The 15,910-nt window shown below is 44.9% G+C and overlaps 1 protein-coding gene across 1 annotated transcript in view; it reads right to left on the bottom strand.

Moving 5' to 3' along the window:
- The window catches only part of LOC144680247 (disintegrin and metalloproteinase domain-containing protein 12-like), a 378,378-nt gene that overhangs the window by 166,828 nt on the left and 195,640 nt on the right, over positions 1-15,910 (bottom strand). The window contains exons 12-13 of the mRNA XM_078541279.1: positions 12,710-12,887; positions 2,719-2,811 (exon numbers count right to left, since the gene is read on the bottom strand). Of these exons, the coding sequence (XP_078397405.1) occupies positions 2,719-2,811; positions 12,710-12,887 (271 nt within the window). The remainder of the gene's footprint in view (positions 1-2,718; positions 2,812-12,709; positions 12,888-15,910) is intronic.

The following is a 15,910-nucleotide window of genomic DNA, read 5'->3' as shown; positions in this document are numbered from 1 at the left end:
GGCCTCTTCTGCACTGTGATTCTGTGAAGAGAGTGTGAGAGAAACGGCTGGGCCACTTACAGCGAGAGAATGTGAGAGTAACAGCATAGATATTTATAGCAACTTTCGACAAAGTCCCACATAAGAGATTAGCGTGTAAAATTAAAGCACATGGGATTGGGGGTAGTGTATTGAAATGGATAGAAAACTGGTTGGCAGACAGGAAACAAACAGTAGGAATAAATAGGTCTTTTTCCGAATGCCAGACAGCGACTATTGGGATATTGCAGGGATCGGTGCTGAGACCCCTACTATTCACAATATATATTAATAATTTAAATGAGGGAACTAAATGTAATATCTTCAAATTTGCAGATGACACAAAGCTGATCGGGAGGGTGAGCTGTGAGGAGGATGTAGAGATGCTTCAGTGTGATTTGGACAAGCTGAGTGAGTGGGCAAATGTATGGCAGATGCAATATAATGTGGATAAATGTGAGGTTATCCATTTTAGTAGCAAAAACAGGAAGGCAGATTATTATCTGAATGGCTAAAAATTGAGAGAGGGGAATGTGCAACGAGACCTGGGTGTCCTTGTACACCAGTCGCTGAAGGTAAGCATGCAGGTGCAGCAGGCGGTAAAGAAGGCAAATGGTATGTTGTCCTTCATAGTGAGAGGATTCGAGTACAGGAACAGGGATGTCTTGCTGCAATTGTACAGGGCCTTGGTGAGACCACACCTGGAATATTGTGCGCAGTTTTGGTCTCCGTATCTGAGGAAAGATGTTCTTACTATAGAGGGAGTGCTGCGAAGGTTTACCAGACTGATTCCTGGGATGGCGGGACTGACATATGAGGAGAGATGGAGTCGGTTAGGATTATATTCGCTGGAGTTCAGAAGAATGAGGGGGGATCTCATAGAAACCTATAAAATTCTAACAGGACTAGACAGGGTAGATGCAGGAAGGATGTTCCCGATGGTGGGGGAATCCAGAACCAGTGGTCACAGTCTGAGGATATGGGGTAGACAATTTAGGACTGAGATGAGGAGAAATCTCTTCACCCAGGGAGTGGTGAGCCTGTGGAATTCGCTACCACAGAAAGTAGTTGAGACCAAAACATTGTATGTTTTCAAGAAGGAGTTAGATATAGCTCTTGGGGCGAAAGGGATCAAGGATAAGGGGAGAAAGTGGGAGCAGGCTATTGAGTTGGATGATCAGCCTTGATCATAATGAATGGCGGAGCAGGTTCGAAGGGCTGAATGGCCTCCTTCTGTTCCTAGTTTCTATGTTTCTATAAAGGCAGAGAGCTTCCTCAGGGAGCTGAAGAGTTCAAAACAATGAAATAAAGATTTTAAAATTAGGAAACAAATGTCCAAGCATCACAATCAGTTACTTGAACACACGTTAAAAATTCTGTCGATTTTTTTTTTTCTTTCATTTAATAACAGAAACCTTGGATGAGGTTTCATCAAACATGCAAAGTCCGCCTGGTAGATTCGCCCACCCACCAACCAGAAGGTTGGACGGACCACGAAAAATCGGGGACAATTGGAACTTTAACGACTTTAATTGTCTTTTCAATTGTTGGCGGGTGCACTTCCGACACACAGGCACGCCCACTGACTGAAATATCGCCCAAGTGTGGAATGACGGCGGACACTCGCCTGACATTATCTCGTGCAATTTCGCATCCGATCGGGTTGGGCGTGCACCCGCACTCCAACTTAAATACTCTGCCCCAAGAATGTCACTTTAGATCAATTTAAGGAGAATTGGATGCTTACCGTCAGCTGTGAAAAGAAACTCTCACCCTAAATGTGAGCTGGAATCCAAGCCCATATATGAAGACCAGTGTTTAAGCTATGATATCATCCAGTCCCTCAAAATCCAGAATCACAGAATGGTTACAGGAATAAGATCATTTGGCACATCACCTCTCTGCTGGCATTCTGAAGGATCAATTTACTTAATGCCACTTTCCCACCATCTGTTTGTAGCCCTGCACATTCTTCCTTTTTAGATAATAATCCATTTCCCTCTTCAATCCCTCGATTGAACCTCTCAGGCAGTGTCTTCTAGTTCATAACCACTTGCTGTGTGCAAAAAATTTTCCCTCATGTGGCCATTGTTTCTTTTGCCAATTATCTTAAATCTACGCCCCTTTGTTCTCAATCCTTCCACCAATGGAACAGTTTTCCCCTATGGACTCTATCCAGACCCCTCATGATTTTGTATAGCTCGATCAAATCTCCGCTCAGCTTTCTTCTTCAAGCAAAACAGTCCCAGCTCTACATAGAAATGTAGAAGTATATTCTACAGGATTTAGGAGTCCTTCAAGCCTGCTCAGCCATTCAATAAGATCATGGTTGACCTCACTGTGGTCTCAACTCGACTTTCTTCTCTGCCCCCAGCTCCCCAAACCTTGACTCCCTTTTCTGTCAAAAATCTGTCTTCTCCAATCTACCTTCATGACTGAAGTTCCTCATTCCTGGAAGCATTCTCATGAATGTTTTTGGCACTCTCTCTAATGCCTTCGCATCTTTCCTAAATTGTGGCTCCCAGAACTCCAGTTGAGGCCAAAACAGTGTTCTATACAAGTTTAACATAACTTCCTTGCTTTTGTACTCTATGCCCTATTAATAAAGCCTAGGATGCTGTATGCTTTATTAACCACTCTCTCAACCTGTCCTGTATGGCACAAAGTGGTATGGCACAGAATGGTGCAATGAGATCTTACTTGGCAATTCTTACAGCAGGCACCAATTGACGAGCATCTTGCACCAGATTTGAGTTTACAGGTCAATGGTTCACAGCAGGGATCCGAACATTCCTGAGGGTAAAACAAACACAGAAAATACTGGTTTACAGGGGTGACATCTCAACATTGTAAAAGGAGTTTCAGTGGATTCAAAGCATAATATTTAAATTGATCACGCCTCTGTTTCAGAATATCATGCATTCAAGTTCCATTGTGGGATTTCAGCAAAAATCTGAAAGGTGCTCTAGTATGGGAGGTGTGCCAAATTGAGATACTTTGCCTTTCTGGGTAATTTTAGATAGACTGGGAACTTTTCAGGTCTGAAAGTGGCAGTCTTTGGCCCAATTGCGAATTAGCACTGTCAAAAATTGACCAACAGGTTAAAGAAGCCAATTGATGCAATTTCCACTACCAGGACACGGCCATCAGTCCAGGACATCTGCCTACCACACAATTGAGCACGTTGTGTATGAATTTCAGTGCCCGTGTGATGCCAGTTATGTAGGCTGAATATCGCAGTGATTGGTTGATCAAATGAAGCAGCATGTCCCTTCGATTGTCTGAAATAGCCAGACTACAGATTGTACTCAACCAGCCTGCACTTGCAAAATCCAAAACAGTGTTACATGTAATTCTGTGATTGGCCAACACTTACTGAACAACCCTGAGTGTGCTATGATACTAACAAACAGTTTAAGATAATCAGTTGAGCTCGTAAACTGGTTCATTTACACTTGATAGAAGCAACATACATTCAAATGCAGGGACCTGTTCTCTGCAAACAAAAGAATATTCAAGCCTTGCACCTTTTTTGGATCTCCCAAGAGCTTGGGGAGCCAATAATTCATTGTTGCTTCCTCCATGGCAATGTCTCGGCCAATCAGAACCGACTTACCAACCAATCAGCACCATTTTTTAATTTAGTATAAACTGCTGTGACTGTTTGAAATTTCAAGGAATCACAGAATCAGAATCACAGAAGTGCAGAAGAGGCCCTTCAGCCCATCAAGTCTGCACCGACACGAGAGAAACACCTGACCTACCTACCTAACCCCATTTACCAGCACTTGGCCCATAGCCTTGAATGTTATGAGGTGCCAAGTGCTTATCCAGGTAATTTTTAAAGGATGTGAGGCAACCCGCCTCCACCACCCTCCCAGGCAGCACATTCCAGATCGTCACCACCTTCTGGGTAAAAAAGCTTTTCCTCACATCCCCCCTAAACCTCCTGACCCTCACCTTGAACTTATGCCCTTCAACTAAGGGGAACAGCTGCTCCATATCCACCCTGTCCATGCCCCTCATAATCTTGTACACCTCGATCAGGTTGCCCCTCAGCCTTCTCTGCTCCAACAAAAACAACCCAAGTCTATCCAACCTCTCATCATAACTTAAATGTTTCATCCCAGGCAACATCCTGGTGAATCTCCTCTGCACCCCCTAGTAGGGTTTCAATCTCATGAATTGCTGTAGCAAAAAGCTGAGTTGACTAGTGAGTCATCAGAGTCTCTATCAAAGTAGAGGTTTTAAACCTGCAAGCAGGAAGGGGTGAGCGGACATCAGACTACACCAGAGTGAGACATAAATTGAGTGAGGAGTTGGGAATTTGGCTCAAGTAGGAATTTGGTGCAGAGGGGAAATTTTTTTGTCCCTTTTTTCTTTTTCTCCTTTTTTTCTTTTTCTCCACCTCCAGTAGTTGGTGAGTTTCCTCCCTTGGTATCAAAGCTACCTGAGTGAAATTTTTCCATTATCTAATCTGTGAAAATTATTAACTAATTTACTAAGTAAATAAATAAGGTTGGATAGAAATGGCAAGGTTTGTGCTGTGCCGTGACTGCATCATGTGGGAATCCTTTTTTTATTAATTCACGGAATGTGGGCTTCGCTGGCTGGGCCAGCATTTATTGCCCATCCCTAGTTGCCCTTAGTGGTGGTGAGCTGCCTTCTTGAACCACTGCAGTCCATGTGGTGTAGGTACATCCACAGTGCTGTTAGGGATTTTGACCCAGCGACAGTGAAGGAACAGCGATACATTTCCAATTCAGGATGGTGAGTGGCTTGGAGAGGAGCTTCCAGATGGTGGTGTTCCCATGTGTCGGCTGCCCCTTGTCCTTCTAGATGTTAGCGGTTATGGGTTTGGAAGGTGCTGCGTAAAGAGCCTTGGTGAGTTTCTGCAGTGCATCTTGTAGATGGTAAACACTGTCTCTGTTCTTCAGAGATGAAGGGGGGAGTGAATGTTTGTGGAAGGGGTGCCAATCAAGGTGGCTGCTTTGTCCTGGATGGTGTCAAGCTTCTTGAGTGTTGTGGGAGCTGCACTCATCCAGACAAGTGGGGAATATTCCATCACACTCCTCGAAGATGGTGGACAGACTTTGGGAGTCAGAAGGTGAGTTACTCGCCACAAAATTCCTAGCCTCTGACAATGCTCTTGTAGCCACAGCATTTATGCAGCTAGTCCAGCTCAGTTTCTGGTCAATAGTAACCCCCAGGATGTTGATAATGGTGGATTCAGCGATCAAAATGCCATTGAATGTCAAGGGATGATGGTTAGATTCTCTCTTGTTGGAGATGGTCATTGCCTGGCACTTATGCGGCATGAACGTTACTTGTCACTTGTCAGTCCAACTTTGGATATTGTCTAGGTCTTGCTGCATTTGGACATGGACTGCTTCAGTATCTGAGGAGTTGCGAATGGTGCTGAACATTGTGCAATCATCAGCGAACATCCCCACTTCTGACCTTATGATGGAAGGAATACCATAGAAGCAGCTAAAGATGTTTGGGCCTAGGATACTACCATGAAGAACTCCTGCGGTGATGTCCTGGAACTGAGATTGACCTCCAGCCACAACCACAACCATCTTCCTTTGTGCTAGGTATGACTCCATGAAATGCACTGCAATCTTGGACAAACATATATGCAGAAAGTCTGCAGCTTAGCAACTCCAGCTCTGAGTTGCTGAGGTGGAGTCTAAGTTGCAGACATTGCAGGAGATTAGAGAAGGGGAGCGATGCCTGAACACTTTGTTCCAGGAGGCAATCTCTTCCCTTAGGTTAGGCAGAGCTTTGGTGTTGGTCAATGGTCAGGGACAGGAGGATGTCTGCAAGTCAGGCAGATAAGGGGAATCAGCATGTAGAGATGGAGGAGCTTCAGCCCTTGACTTTGTCCAACAGGTGTGAAGTGCTTGCTACCTGTGTGGGTAAGAAGGACTGCAAGGTGGATGAGCGAATTGACCATGGCACCATGGTGAAGGAGACATTCAAGTGGGGAACGAACAGGAAAGTGGCAATGATAGGAGACAGCATAGTTAGCGGGAAAGATACTGTTCTCTGTAGCCGAGAGATTGAGTCCAGACAGCTGTGTTGCCAGTGGCAGGGTTTGTGATATGTACTCCAGGCTGAAGAGGAACATGCAGTGGGAGGGGAAGGATCCAGTGGTTATGTTCCATGTTGGTACCAACGACATAGGTAAGACTAGGAAAAAGGTTTTGCATTGAGGGTATGAGGAGCTAGGCACTAAATGAAAAAGAAAAACCTCAAAGGTAATAATTTCTATTATCAGAGCTGCATGCGAATTGGTATAGGGCAAATAAAATGAGAGAGATAAATGCACGGCTCAAAGACTGGTGTGGGAGAACTGGGTTCCGGTTTGGCACCAATACTGCGGAAAGTGGGAGCTGCACCATTGGGTCGATCTACATCTGAACTGTGCTGGGGCCAGTGTTCTAGCGAGATGCATAACTAGGGAAGTAGAGACTAATAGTTTTAGGGGCAATGGATCAATCAAATTTGGGAAGATTTGGTAAATCAAAGCATAGATACAATGCAAGAGAAAGGTATTCATATTGGAAAGGAAACCAGGCCATGACAGGAAGGGACAGAGCACAAACCTAAGAATAAGTCAGCAGGTAAGGTGAAAGGTTACAAAATTTAAATGTCAAAACTAAAGGCTCTGTATCAGAATGCACATGGCATTCAAAACAAAACAGATGAACTGATAGCGCAATAGAAATAAGTGTGATCACCATTACAGGGACATGGCTGAAGGGTATGTGACTTTTAGGAAGGACAGGAAGTTAGGAAAAGGTGGACGGCTGGCTCTGTTAATTAATGATGGTATTAGCACATTAGAGATGGGTGACCAAAGTTCAGGAAACCAGGATGTAAAAGCGGTTTGGGTAGAGATGAGAAATGGTAAAGGTGAAAATTCCCTTGTAGGAGTGGTGTACAAGCCCTCTAACAGTACCCACATGAGGGGCTGGGGTATAAAGGAAGAAATAACGTGAGCTTGTCAGAATGATACGGTGATAATCATGGGGCATTTTAAACTTCATATAGACTGGAAAAATTAGATGGGCAAAATTAGCCTAGATGAGGAATATTTTATTCTATTCATTCACGGGATGTGGGATTCACTGGCTGGGCCAGCATTTATTGCCCCTCCCTAGTTGCCCTTAAGAAGGTGGTAGTTAATGTTACTTGCCACTTGTCAGCCCAAGTACGAATATTGTCCAGGTCTTGCTGCATTTGGACATGGACTGCTTCAGTACCTAAGGAGTCGCGAATGGTGCTGAACATTGTGCAATCATCAGCGAACATCCCCCCTTCTGACCTTGTGATGGAAGGAAGGTCATTGAAGCAGCTGAAGATGGTTGGGCTGAGGACACTACCCTAAGGAACTCCTGCAGTGATGTCCTGGAACTGAAATGACTGACCTCTAACAACCACAACCATCTTCCTTTGTGCTGGGTATGAATCCAACTAGTGGAGAGTTTCCCCCGATTCCCATTGACTCCAGTTTTGCTCGGGCTTTTTGATGCCGCACTCAGCCTTGATGTCAAGGGCAGACACTCTAACCTCACCTTGGGAGTTCAGCTCTTTTGTCCATGTTTGAACCAAGGCTGTAATGACGTAAGGAGCTGAGTGGTCCTGGCCAAACCCAAACTGAGCGTTAGTGAGCAGGTTATTGTTAAGTGCTTGAAAGCACTGTCGATGACCCCTTCCAGCGCTTTACTGATGGTTGAGGGTAGACTGAGGGGCCGGTAATCGGCTGGGTTGGATTGGTCCTGCATTTTGTGTACAGGACATCCCTGGGCAATTTTCCAAATAGCTGGGCAGATGCCAGTGTTGTAGCTGTACTGGAACAGCTTGGCTAGGGGTGTGGCAGTTCTGGAGCTCAGGTCTTCAGTACTATTGCCGGAATATTGTGTGGGCCCATAGTGCAAAGGCTATCTCATGCCTTCATCCATTTCTTGATATCACGTGAAGTGAATCGAATTGGCTGAAGACTGGTATCTGTGATGCTGGGGACCTCCGGAGGAGGCCGAGATGGATCATCCACTCGGCACTTCTGGCTGAAAATTGTTGTGAATGCTTCAGCCTTATCTGTTGCACTGATGTGCTGGGCTCCTCCATCATTGAAGCTGGGGACATTTGTGGAGCCTCCTCCTCCAGTGAGTTGTTTAATTATCCACCACCATTCACGACTGGATGTGGCAGGACTGCAGAGAGTAGATCTGATCCATTGGTTGTGAGATCACTCAGCTCTGCCTATCACTTGCTGCTTATGCTGTTTGGCATGCAAGTAGTCCTGTGCTATAGCCTCACCTGATTGACACCTCATTTTTGGGTATGCCTGGTGCTGCTCCTGGTATGCCCTTCTGCACTCTTCCAACAAAGCCCACATCTTGTGAATGAATTAAAAATATAATAATATCAGGCTGTTGCGTGACTAGTCTGTGAGACAACTTTCCCCAATTTTGGCACTAGCCCCCAGATGTTAGCAAGGAGGACTTTGCAGGGTTGAGTTTGTCATTGTCTTTTCCTGTGCCTAGGTTGACTGTCCAGTTTCATTTCTTTCTTGTGACTTTGTAGTGGTTGATACAACTGAGTTTCAGAGTCAGCCATATTTCTGTGGGTCTGGAGTTGCATGTAGGCCAGACCAGGTAAGATTTCCTTCCCTAAAGGGCATTAGTGAACCAGGTGGGTCTTTGCAACAATTGACAATGGTTTCATCATTAGACTTTTAATTCCAGATTTTTATTGAATTCAAATTCTACCATCTTCCATGGCATGACCCTACATCTCTAGTTTACTAGTCCAGTGACAATTCCACTTTATCATCACCTCCCCCTTATTTTCAGGATTGTTCCTTAGAGCACATTTCGGGGGCAACCAGAGAGTCGGCTATACTTGATCTGGTATTGTGCAATGAGACAGGATTAATTAATGACCTCATAGTGAAGGTGCCTGTCAGTAGCAGCAATCATAGTATAATTGAATTTTGTCTTCAGTGTGTAGGAGAGAAGAGTGGTTCAAAGACTAGTATTTCAAACTTAGATAAGGGGAATTATGAGGGCATGAAAATAGAGCTAGCTAAAATGAATTGGCAAATTAGGTTAATGCATAGGTCAAGGGAGATACAGTGACAGATATTTAAGGGGATATTTCAGAATACAAAGAATAGATACATTCCAATGAGAGAGAAAAAGGGGAGGACCCCTAATCCATGGTTAACTAAAGTTAAAGACAGTATCAAACTTAAAGAAAAAGAATATCATTGTGCAAAGATGGGTGGCAGGACAGAAGATTGGACAGAAAATGAAAGACAGCAAAGAATCACTAAAAAATGAATAAGGAGGGAATAATACAGTACAAAAGAAAGCTTCCCAGAAACATGATAGGGTCCCCCTTGACCTCACTTATCACCCCACCAGCCTCCGCATTCAAAGGATCATCCTCCGCCATTTCCGCCAACTCCAGCATGATGCCACCACCAAACACATCTTCCCTTCACCCCCCCGGCGGCATTCCGTAGGGATCGTTCCCTCCGGGACACCCTGGTCCACTCCTCCATCACCCCCTACTCCTCAACCCCCACCTATGGCACCTCCCCATGCCCACGCAGAAGATGCAACACCTGCCCCTTCACTTCCTCTCTCCTCACTGTCCAAGGGCCCAAACATTCCTTTCAAGTGAAGCAGCATTTCACTTGCATTTCCCCTAACTTAGTCTACTGCATTCATTGCTCCCAATGCGGTCTCCTCTACATTGGAGAGACCAAACGCAAACTGGGCGACCGCTTTGTAGAACACCTGCAGTCTGTCCGCAAGAAAGACCCAAACCTCCCTGTCGCTTGCCATTTTAACACTCCACCCTGCTCTCTTGCCCACATGTCTGTCCTTGGCTTGCTGCATTGTTCCAGTGAAGCCCAACGCAAACTGGAGGAACAGCACCTCATCTTCCGATTAGGCACTTTACAGCCTTCCGGGCTGAATATTGGATTCAACAACTTTAGATCTTAAACTCCCTCCCCCCAACCCCACCCTGTTTCTTCCCCCTCCCTTTTGTTTTTTTCAATAATTTATATAGATTTTTCTTTTCCCACCTATTTCCATTATTTTTAAATCTACAACTAATACCTTGTCAGTCTTTCCACCCCAGCCCCACTAGAGCTGTACCTTGAGTGTCCTGCCATCCATCCTTAATTAGCACATTTTCTTAGATAATATCACCACCTTCAACACCTCTTTGATCCTTTTGTCTGTGACATCTTTTGATTATCTGCTCCTATCACTGCTTGCTTGTCCCTACAACCACCCCACCCTCAACTTCTCTCCCCCTGCCCCCCACCTTAAACCAGCTTATATTTCACCCCTCTCCTAACTATACTCAGTTCTGTTGAAGGGTCATGAGGACTCGAAACGTCAACTCGTTTCTTCTCCGCCGATGCTGCCAGACCTGCTGAGTTTTTCCAGGTAATTCTGTTTTTGTTTTCGACATTTAAAGACAAGTTGTAACTGTTTCTGTAGCTATTTTCAAAAGTGAGCGTTGGTCCTGTAGGAAGTGAGTCAGGAGAATTTATAATGGAAAAAAAGGAGATGGCAGATGAATTGAACAGGTATTTTGCATCAGCTTTCATTGTAGAGGACAATTGGCATCCAAGAAACAGCTGTGAATCAGGAATTAGAATTGAGAGAAGAACTCAAGAAAATTAAAATCACAGGGAAATGGTACTTAGTAAATTGTTGGAGCTCCGGGCTGACAAGTGCCCAGGTCCTGATGGATTTTATCCTAGAGTCTTAAAAGAAGTGGCACGTGAGATAGTTGTGTTGGTTTTAATTTTTCAAAATTCCCTAGATTAAGCTCCCATTAGGTTGGGAAATAGAGAATTCAACTCCATTTTCAAAAAGAGGAGGAAACAGAAAGCAGGAAATAACAGGCTTGTTCGCTTAACATCTGTCAAAGGAAAAATGTCAAAAACTATTACTGAAGACATTACAGCAGAGCACTTAGAAAAATTCAAGGTAATCAGGCAGTCAGCATGGTTTTGTGAAAGGAAAACCATGTTTAAACAATTTATTGGAGTTCTTTGAAGCAACATGTGCTGTGGATGAAGGGGAACCGGTGGATGTACTGCATTTAGATTTTCAGAAGGTATTTGATATTTGATAAGGTGCCACATCAAAGGTTATTGTGGAAAACAAAAGTTTATGGTGTAGGGGGTAACATATTGGCATGGATAGATTGCCTGGCTAACAGGAAACAGAGTTCGCATAAAAGGGTCATTTTCTGATTGACCAGATGTAATGAGTGGTGTGCCTCAGGGATCAGTGCTGGGGCCTTAATTTTTTACAATTATATGAATGAGCTGGATGAAGGGACTGAAGGTATGGTTGCTAAATTTGCTGATGACATAACATAGGAAGGAAAATAAGTCATGAAGAGGACTTAAAGAGGCTGCAGAGGAATATCGATAGGTTAAGTGAGTGAGCAAAGACCTGGCAAATGGAGTATAATGCGGGAAAATGTGAAATTGTCCATTTGACAGGGAAAAGTTAAAAAAAAGCATATTATCTAAATAGTGAGAGATTGCAGAGCTCTGAGATGCAAAGGGATCTGGGTGTCTTAGTGCATGAATTGCAAAAGGCTAGTATGCAGGTACAGCAAGTAATTCAGAAAGCTAATAGAATGTTATTGTTTATTGCGAGGGGAATTGAATATAAAAGTAGGGAGGTTATGCTTCAGTTATACAGGACACTGGCGAGACCACATCTCGAGTACTGTGTACAGTATTGGTCTACTTATTTAAGGAAGGATGTAAATGTGTTGGAAGCAGTTCAGAGAAGGTTTACTAGACTATCTGGAATGGGTGGTTTGTCTTATGAGGAAAGGTTGGACGGGCTAGGCTTGTATCCATTGTAGAGTAGAAGAGTAAGAGGTGACTTGATTGAAATCTTTAAGATCCTGAGGGGCCTTGACAGGGTGGATGTGGAGAGGATGTTTCCTGTTGTGGGAGAATCACTGTTTAAAAATAAGGGGTCACCCATTTAAAACAGATAAGGAGAATTTTTTTCTGGGATTGTGAGTCTTTGGAACCTTTCCTCAAAAGACGGTGGAAGCAGAATCTTTGAATATTTTTAAGGCAGAGCTAGATAGATTCTTGAAGCAAGGGGGGTGAAATGTTATCGGGAATGTGGAGTCAAGGTTACAATGAGATCAGGCATGATATTGAATGGCAGCGTAGGCTTGAGGGGCCGAGTTGCCTTCTCCTGCTCCTAATTTTTATGTTTGCATGTTTCCCCCAGTGTCCTGACTAATATTTATTCCTCATCGAACATCACTAAAAACGGTATCTGATTTTTGTCAGTTTACTATTTATAGGCTCTGCTGCTACATTTCCTTCAACATTGGCTACAATTCCCAAGTACTTTATCAGCTGCAAAGATTTGCACGTACACGAAAACCATGAAATAAACAGTTCTTTCTGTTTTTAAGTTTTGTGTTCGTAAAAGAAAGATGCCTTGTCAAATCCAAACCAAATGATCCCAGTTGGGAATAGAAATTCAGTTTGAATCCAATCCTAAATTTACACAAAGCCCCTGATGCACAGAAAAAAAGTGCCCATCACAATATTCAATAGGCCCTGACAGTGAACCCTGATTACCAGGCACGTTTGATTCCTCCTTACCGCAGGTTTGCCGCAGTCACACTGCTCGCCTCTCTCCACATACTGGTTTCCACACTCCATGCCCCCAAACGACTTGTCAAGAGTTGGAACATTGGAAAGACACACAGCTCCTCCATATCTGACGCTGTTCACCAAGTCCTGTCGGCTGCAACGACTGAAGGTTGTTGGCAAAACGAAACTGAAGATAAAAATATACAAGTGTCAAAGGGGCAAGGAGAAAACAGGAGACCAGAGACCTGAGAAAGAAATGGCAGGGCTACGAGGAAAAGGTGTGGCAGTGGGAACAGGTAAGTGGCTCTAGCAGAGAGTCAGCACAAACATGACTGGTTGAATGGCTTCCTTCTGTACTGTAACCATTCTGTGATTGTATGAAACACCAGAGAAGCACCTAGATAAAACAATAAATGAACAATGGAGGGTGGGGGCCCTTATACAGAAGATTATTTGGGTACAAACGAGATATGTGGGGAGGCAATGGTGTAGTGGTATTGTTGCTGGACTAGTAATCCAGACACCCAGGGTAAGGGTCTGGAGACCCAGGGTAAGGGTCTGGGGACCCGGGTTTGAATCCCACCACAGCAGATGGTGGAATTTGAATTCAATAAAAAATCTGGAATTAAAAGTCTAATGACCATGGAGCCATTGTCATTTGTTGTAAAAACCCATCTGGTTTCCTTGAGGGAAGGAAATCTGTTGTCCTTGTCTGGTCTGGCCTATACCTTGCATCTGAAATGGCCGAGCAAACTACTCAGTTGTAACAAACTGCTACAAAGTCACAAAAAAGGAATGAAACCGGACGGACCACCCGGCATCGACCTAGGCATCAGAAAAGATGTGGCAATTGCAGCCCTGTCGACCCTGGAATCCTCCTTACTAACATCTGGGGGCTGGTGCCAAAATTGGGAGAGCTGTCTCACAGACTAGTCAAGCAACAGCCTGACATAATCATCCTCATGGAATCATACCTTACAGATAATGTCCCAGACACCACCATCACCATCCCTGGGTATGTCCTGTCCCACTGGCAGGAGAGACCCAGCAGAGGTGGCGGCACAGTGGTATACAGTCAGGAGGGAGTTGCCCTGGGAGTCCTCAACATCAACTCCGGACCCCATGAAGTCCCATGTCATCAGGTAAAACATGGGCAAGGAAACCTCCTGCTGATTACCATGTACCGCCCTCCCTCAGCTGATGAATCAGTTCTCCTCCATGTTGCACATCAATTGGAGGAAGCACTGAGGGTGGCAAGGGTACAGAATGTAGTCTTGGTGCAGGACTTCAATGTCCATCACCAAGAGTGGCCTGGTAGCATCACTACTGACTGAGCTGGCCGAGTCCTAAAGGACATAGCTGCTAGATTGAGTTTGCGGCAAGTGGTGAGGGAAAAACATACTTGACCTCATCTGCACCAACCTGCCTGTCACAGATGCATCTGTCCATGACAGTATTGGTAGGAGAGACCACCGCACAGTCATTGTGGAGACGAAGTCCCGCCTTCACATTGAGGATACTCTCTATCGTGTTGTGTGGCACTACCACCGTGCTAAATGGGATAGATTTGAACAGATCAAGTAACTCAAGACTGGGCATCCATGAGGTGTGCTGTGGGCCATCAGCAGCAGCAGAATTGTACTCGAACACAATCTGTAACCTCATGGCCCGGCATATCCCCCACTCTACCGTTACCATCAAGCTAGAGGATAAATTCTGGTTCAATGAAGAGTGCAGGAGGGCATGCCAGCAGCAGCATCAGGCATACCTAAAAAATGAGGTGTCAACCTTGTGAACCTATAACACAGGACTACTTCTGTGCCAAACAGCATAAGCAGCAAGTGATGGACAGAGCTAAGCAATCCCACAACCAACAGATCAGATCTAAGCTCTGCAGTCCTGCCACACCCCAGGAGAAAGGTGGTGGACAATTAAAGAAATCACTGGAGGAGGAGGCTCCACAAATATCCCCATCCTCAATGATGGGGGAGCCCAGCACAGCAGCGCAAAAAATAAGGCTGAAGCATTCACAACAATCTTCAGCCAGAAGAGTGCTGAGTGGATGATCTCAGCCAATTCGATTCACTCCACGTGATATCAAGAAAGGACTGAAGGCACTGGATACTGCAAAGACTATGGGCCCTAACAATATTCCGGCAATAGTACTGAAGACTTGTGCTCCCGAACTTGCCACACCCCTAGCCAAGCTGTTCCAGTACAGCTACAACACTGGCATCTACCCAGATATACGGAAAATTGCTCAGGTATGTCCTGCACACAAAAAGCAGGACAAATCCAATCCAACCAATTGCCGCCCAATCAGTCCATTCTCGATCATCAGTAAAGTAATGGAAGGGGTCATCAACAGTGCTATCAGACAGCACTTGCTTAGAAATAACCTGATCACTGATGCCAGTTTGGGTTCCACCAGGGTCACTTGGCTCTTGACCTCATTGCAGCCTTGGTTCAAACATGGACAAAAGAGCTGAACTCACGAGGTGAGAGTGACTGCCCTTGACATCAAGGCTGCATTTGACAGAGTGTGGCATCAAGGAGCCCTAGCAAAACTGGAGTCAATGGGAATCAGGGGAAAACTCACCACTGGTTGGATTCATACCCAGCACAAAGGAAGATGGTTGGAGGTCAGTCATCTCAGTTCCAGGACATCACCGCAGGAGTTCCTCAGGGTAGTGTCCTCGGCCCAATCATCATCAATGATCTTCCTTCCGTCATAAGGTCAGAAGTGGGGATGTTCACTGATGATTGCACAATGTTCAGCACCATTCACAATTCCTCAGATACTGAAGCAGTCCATGTCCAAACGCAGCAAGACCTGACAATTTCCAGGTTTGGGCTGACAAGTGGCAAATAACATTCGTAGCACTCAAGTATCAGGCAATGACCATCTCCAAGAGAGAATCCAACCATCGCCCCTTGATGTTCAATGGCATTACCATCACTGAATCCCCCACTATCAATATCCTGGGGGTTACCATTGACCAGAAATTGAACTGCACTAGCCATATAAATACTGTGGCTACAAGAGCAGGTCAGAGGCTGGGAATCCTGCGACGAGTAACTCACCTCCTGACTCCCCAAAGCCTGTCCACCATCTACAAAGCACAAGTCAGGAGTGTGATGGAATACTCCCCACTTGCCTGGATGAATGCAGCTCCCACAACACTCAAGAAGCTTGACACTGTCCAGGAA

Source organism: Cetorhinus maximus, chromosome 1 (genome assembly GCF_964194155.1).
Source record: "Cetorhinus maximus chromosome 1, sCetMax3.hap1.1, whole genome shotgun sequence".
In the NCBI taxonomy this organism is placed as follows: Eukaryota; Metazoa; Chordata; class Chondrichthyes; order Lamniformes; family Cetorhinidae; genus Cetorhinus; species Cetorhinus maximus.
The sequence above is the reverse complement of the archived record's forward strand: the minus strand, read 5'-3'. Positions and strand labels throughout refer to the sequence as shown.